Source organism: Coptis chinensis, chromosome 8 (assembly GCF_015680905.1).
Source record: "Coptis chinensis isolate HL-2020 chromosome 8, ASM1568090v1, whole genome shotgun sequence".
NCBI classification, from domain to species: Eukaryota; Viridiplantae; Streptophyta; class Magnoliopsida; order Ranunculales; family Ranunculaceae; genus Coptis; species Coptis chinensis.
The window spans coordinates 52,436,355-52,443,332 of record NC_141463.1 but is presented as its reverse complement, the minus strand read 5'-3'; the positions used below and the strand labels follow the sequence as shown (position 1 = coordinate 52,443,332).

At 33.4% G+C, this 6,978-nt stretch overlaps 1 protein-coding gene across 1 annotated transcript; it reads left to right on the top strand.

Annotated features, from left to right (window-relative positions):
- The first annotated feature begins 624 nt into the window (after window positions 1–624).
- LOC147481892 (uncharacterized) lies at window positions 625–5,310 on the top strand. The gene is made up of 2 exons (XM_086579112.1): window positions 625–669; window positions 4,870–5,310. Exons 1-2 carry the CDS (start codon window positions 625–627, stop codon window positions 5,308–5,310), a joined length of 486 nt encoding a protein of 161 aa, XP_086435238.1.
- Window positions 5,311–6,978: the final 1,668 nt, after the last annotated feature.

The window sequence follows — 6,978 nt, the reverse complement described above, 5'->3', positions numbered from 1 at the left end:
AAGAGATGATACACATGGACATATTCACAACAAAATGAAAAACAAAGAATAACCTTAACAATTGGCACAGAAACAAAATTTACATCCACACCATTCATTGTAAATCTTTTTCAACCATTCTTCTATCAATTTCAACATTTTAGCCGCTAAGTCTGAGCGCGAAAAAATTTCACACAGATCATTGAGGGAAAAAAACACCTCATATACAACAGGTTGACTCCTTTACAAAGAAAACAACATTTAATATAGTAAATAACAATGCATGTAAACTACTTTTTCTACCGGTTGACTATTTTCAATACTCCATTTCAACTATTTTTCTAACTCCACGAAATCAAAACAATATGTAATCATAACTTTTTTTGTTCAATTAAAACTCAACCCCGCAGGAGAAATATAATTTGGCCATGACACTTCTCCGACACTTGTTATACAACCGATAACAATATTTTAGCGCTCTGAGACCAAGCTAAAAGAAGCTACAACATTATGCTTATACGTAATATCTTCAGTTCACACATTAAGCAAATAAGCCACAAAAAATAGTTTGATAAAACGGGATAAAATTTACCATAGAATGTTTAGGCCTGGTGTTGCAATGGGATCTAAAAACATATTACAAAGATGAAGATGAAGAGCAGATTGAATCCTAAGGCAGAAGATTATGATGTAAGTCAAAGAAGCCTTGCTGAAATTGGCGGCTCACTCACTCAGTCTCACTACTGATGAAGGGAATACTTCTATTTTGACTCTACTAAGTAATCAGAGCTTTAGAAAAAGAAATAAACATGTAAGAGAAGTTAGTGACAATACATACCATTGTGATAGCACCAAGAAACCAACCAGTCATTATAAAATCAAGTAAAAGTGAAGAACGGCAAATCCAATACAATGAAGACACAATTCAGATCAACCCATGAAACACCATAGCAAATTAAAGAAATATAGCCAAGTCAATTAATAATTTTGGACTTCAAATGGCATAGCATGCATGTATGTATAGCTAACAATAGCAAAATCATTGAAACATTGTAAATTTCAAATCAATAACTTGAAATGAGAAATACAGTTAATGAACTATTTCATGCATAAACGAATAACGAATTCACTTCTACTTGTATGCAAAAGAAAGAAAATATGAACACGCATTTGATAAGGTAGTGCAAGATAAAGCTGTAAATCATGTAACATTGGGAGAGTCGCGGAGAGTGCTATAGAGTACATACATATTTTAGCAGAATTGCCCTTTTAGTTTCTTAACTTCTATGGAGGAAGTATTTACGGGATGGGATAATAGGTTTTAATTAAGACAATTGCAGCCCAAGTTAAATGGTGGAGCTACCCCATTGGAAACCGACTAATAGTGGGCTATTAGCATGGTATCATGTGAGAGTATGATTTGGGAGCATGGCCTCTCCAAAGTGGTCTGACCATTTAATCACAACCAGACAGTGCATAGTAAACTCTAACTCTATTTTGAAAAAGGTGATGAGGACAGCTGAAAGGGTGGTCCACATTCTTTTACTATAGAAGATATATTAGAATTAGAATTGTGTTTGATTAGGAAACAACAATCAACTATATAGAAAATGTCAACTTCCCTCAACACCCAATACAAACATCTAATAAATAAAACTCACTCCAACAAACAGAGAGAGAAAAAACCCAAAGCAATTGGAGATAGCTCAGCAATAATAAGTGCATCACTACCCTCAACATTCACGATGCAAAATAGGAAGAGTCAACTATTTCTAGCTTCCCAAGCCCCCCACTAACTACTTTTACACCACCTAGATTACAAATTACACTTTCTACCAACGCCTAGTTCACAGTCAGGTCGAGGCATGGGGTAAGAGGGAACGGTGGCTCTTCCAACATATACTTATTCAGTAACACTACACTCATTTCCATTATTACTGATGTGGGCATAGACAACCACTGATACAACCTAAACCATGTATTTTCTTAGTCTTTTGCAAAGGGCAGTTCTAACCATTCTTTCATAATTATTATTATTATTTTACTTAAAAAGAAAAAGAAAATAAAAGAAAAAAACAATCATAGCTGGTGATTGTTCTAGATATGGAGGGGAGAAGGACTCAATCTCTGCCCATTGTTAACCCCATTGAAATACGATTCAATAGTTATGACACAAACCCTTGATTTAGTTTAAAGGAAGAAAATGTAGAAAACAAAAGAACCTTGAGTAGAGTGAGAAGTGTATACACCAGCTACACATGATTTTTTGGAAGAGATGAGGTGACTATTAGGTGGTCGTGGTGGTCCTTTGAATACCATGTTTTATATAAGACAAAATTATTAAAATAATCTGCTTGTTGACAGATAGTGATAAATATAACATAAAATAGATTGGAAAATAGATACATGTTGAAGATTTGTAAATTAAATGATAGTTAAAGTCGTTGCTAACCATCGAAAATCATCAAAAATGTTATTTGCAATTTTGATTGCCCATAATTGATGTGTTTAATTTTTATTATTTATTTATTTGTAGTTTCTGAGACGAAACTAAGAAAATCATGAAAAATATATTAACAATGAAAATAAAAGATTGCTCACTTCTAGTGTGAATGTAAATGAAATAAAATGCAACAGTTACAAAGTACAATTATTGATTGTAATATAATCTTACAATATTTCATAATAACTCACCAGACATTGGTCGTGGAATCAACTTTAGAATTTGCCATACGTTGAACCGAATGCTCAAAACACAATTTCAAGAGAATTGGTAACCTGAAAACCAAACCCCCTAATCTTTCAGTACATTGAATATTAAGCACGAAAGAATAAAAATAAAATCAGCATGTAGATATAGATAAATTTGTACCTTGAAGAAGGTAAAGTATGTACCTCTTTCTTCTCAATGATCATTGTAATCATATCTAAATCTTGGAGAAAATTGTAAGAAAAACTGAAAAATGGATTGACTGGAGAGGTGGTGTTTTATATCTTCCTATTACCTGGAGAAGAAGTTGAAGGGTTTAATAACGCAACTCATAAGTTGAAGGAAGTTAACGCCCTTAAATGTTGACTGTATTAGAGCTCAAGCCTACAAACTCTTTAATAATGTTTTAATGTGCCTAACTCACAAATTGTCTTTTCGTCCCTTTAATACAACAGTTACATTTAACGAATTAAAACCAACAGTTAAGCATTATTTTATGCTTTTATTCCAACTTTAATTTTGGCATTTATACATATTAATGTGCTTTAAAAGACTACTCATAGGTGTCTCAAAATGATCCCCATCGCACATCTCATCCCCATCTAATGCAGGTCCCCACGCGATCCCGACCACCATTTGTCTTCCCATTTTGTTTTTTTATAATAGATTTCCTAACCAAAAATTAATTTTAAGTTCTGGTATTGAAGTTTTATTAATAAATTTATAAGGGTTCCAAAGAATATCAACAATCGATGGTGGTGCAAGTGGTAATAACCATTTCCATGTTTAGACTCACTTAAGGGGGAGGTCCTGCGTTCGAATTTTCCAAAAAAAAAAGTTAATATGGCATGTGGACTCGTCAGTTACTCGGCCGGTTTGGCAAGTCATGTTGAACGAGTTTGTGTAGCGAGTCTCATCAAAATTCAATTGAGTCGAGTTGACCTGGGCGAGTTCTGGGTCAACTCGACGAGTTTTCAAACACTGCATATACTTTGGGCTCTCCAATTCTTGCAAACCGTGGCATTACTACACGTGTCTACTATAAATAATATTTGACTGAAGACTATTACATATGGAGGACCAACCTTCATTGCTTGTATACCACTATATTTGACCGAATACTATTACATAGGGCGGACCAACCTTCATTACTTTTTTTTTCGCTAACAACACACACACACACACACACATATATATTAAAACATAAGAGGAACCACATTACAGTCCAACAAGAGTTTTGGCAGAAGGTTAACATCCTGACCCTGAACTGCCTATTTAGCTAGTTCGTGAGCTTCTTTGTTTTGCCTCCTGCTAATCCAATGGAACTTACAGAAACCAAAAGGCCTACAGACCTCATCTACCATTAGTTTAATAGGTTCAAATCTCCAACAACAAGAGTTTGACTCCAAAGAGTTTTGTACATTTTGTATAGCTAATTTGCTATACCAACCTTCATTACTTGTATACCAATATTACATATGGAGGATCAGTGATAATACGAATTGATAAGAATACAATATTAATGCATAAAAACATTAATACGTAATCCTATCAATTCGTAATGTTTAAATCAATTCTTCTTCTCTCCAAACATAATCATGCAATATAAGGAGTAAGAATTCGTTTCACTCTTAATAATTCAAGAACAATGAGAATTCAAACTAATTAATTCTAATGGAAGAACAAGATAGTAATGATTTATTCTAATATATTAAAGGTGCTAAATTTAAATTAACCTAATAAGCAATCAATAGAATTTTGATAACAGTTTTTATGAGGAGAATATAGAGAAAGTTATAATCCACATATGCAAGAGTTATTCATGACTAACTAGTTTTTATTAAAAACCTATTCTTTGTCATGTTACGTGATGCTTCATAGTAAAGGTTCAATCTTTTTACATCCCCAACCATTCTAGGTTATATCTAATCAAAGAATGACTAGTGTGAGAGTTTAGCACATCCATAAATCTCTTTGGTGGAATTTCTAAACTCTATTTTAGTTCTAAAGAATTATTTCTCAATAATACCTAAAGACCTAAACTTGAAGCGCAATAATACAACAAACTAATTAAATAGAGAATAATCCTCACATACCCAATTGGGCCCAAGATAAATAAATGCAAGTGGGAAAAGGCCGGACCAGAAATATGTATCTTGAATTCTGATGGTACACTACAGGGAAATCAAGGGGGATGGGCATCAGTTATAAGAACAAATGAGGGGCAAGTGGTTGTCGCAGCAAAAGGGAAGGCGAGATACAGCAGCATAGCACTAATTGAGCTACAAGGACTTTGGCAAGGACTGAAGCTAGTGAAGCAGAAAAGAATCAGAAGATTGGAAGCACGAACAGATTCTACAAATGTTGTTTCTTTCGTAAAAAAAAGAAATCAACACCCGTGGCAAGCAAGGTACATGATGGAGGACATTTGCAAAATGATTGAGCAGCTTGAGTATTTTAATATTAGGCATGTATATAGAGAATGTAATAGACTAGCAGATGCGCTAGCTAGTAATGTGCCTAGTGAAGTATTCATAGAGGTCATCCCTAGCTCATTCTCAGAAGATATGAAAAAAATTGTATTTGAGGATGCTAATGGGAAAGACTATATTAGATTGTAATGAAGCTATTGAATTTTATGAAAAGGGGTAGGGGACCTCTATAACAACCTCGCTTGCTGATAAAAAAAAAATCCTCACATAGGCTTCATTAAACCTCATCTATTAGGAGATTTAGTCTTATTTCATTGGATTTAATAATACAAAGCAATAATAATAAGACATAATATAAAAAAATTGAATTGAATTAAAACTTGAAGGTATTTAATGGAGGTTGAATGCTACACTAAGAACCCTAAATTATACTAAAACAAATTGGGAAGAAGATGGTCTGTATTGTTTTTGCTCTAATCCTCTTTATAATAGAGGTTTAGGTTACAATCGTGCATGGGCTTGGGAGCTGTATTTTGGCCACTAAATTAAGCCCAAAACCCAAATACTTAAAATCTAAAATGGTCCAAACTGTTAGAATTTACTGCTATGCCCTTTTCGTCCAATTTTACTACTTTGATTAGTTCAACGCTTGGAACATTAAACAACTATTTTTGAGCCAGTTATTTTGATATATAATGGGCCCAATTCCGAGTTGTGAGTCCAAAGTTACGACCTATTGAAGTTATGTTGACTTTCTATTCTTTTTCAGACTGAGTTGATCTTTAAAAAGTTTTTTCTACTTGAAACTTGGGCTTTAATCCTATAACTTCTTTAGCAATCATCTTAGCTCTTTTTTCATGTAAAAGTGACGTCTTTATACACATATTAAACTCCAAGACCTGTAATGCACAAAAACAAATAGATAGCAATAAAACCACATTATTATAAACATAATTGGCCTAAGTAGAGTTAAACTACAGTTTTGCGTGCTTATCAATCAGTCTCTCCCCTAGGGCTTCCACCTCTTTATTATTTATATATTTCTACATCTCATTCCATATCATGCCTATTACTCCACCTCAACAATTCCACCTCATTCATTTATTTCATACAAACTCATACTTATACTTCATGCTATAAGAAATCAACATGTGTCAATTATTTATCAAGAGTCTTATGTCCACGTGTCACTTTGCTACTGGCTTAATGATTAAGCAATATTAAGTCACTTACATTATAAAGTAACCAAATTGGTATTCTAATCCAAAAAGAGTTTCTTTAATAGTACGCTACAACTACATAATCTAAAACCATAATCAAACCATTTTTGTAGAGTTCTATATCTTGTTCTGTAAAAATCAAGAATTTAAAAGAATTCCACAAGAATACGAGATTAATTCTTTCTGTTTTGATGAGTGTACGTTCCTTACATTTTTAATTATTTAAAGTGCAATCAACAAGAACAAAACACATCATATAACTAATTGGCTTATAAAATTAAACAATCAAAACCATCCATAAATATTAACAAAACCAGAAATCTCCATACATCAAAATCAGAATTACGAGCTAGATACCATTCAAATTTTGGATGAACAAAGACCAGGCAATGCATGTGCCTGTGAAAGCTTATGGACCAGCTTATAAGTGAGCTTCCGTGAAGGTCTTGCATAACACCTAATTCTAGATCTTCGGATTTTTACTGGGCCTAGTTATCATAAATAAGTGCCCAGTTGTAGCAGAATATACTGTTCAGGCAAGTATAATCATCGTTCAACACGAGAAACAGCTCTAGCCGATAGGATATACAATAGCAAAGAATTATTCTTTGGTCTCGTATAACGCAGAACCTGACAC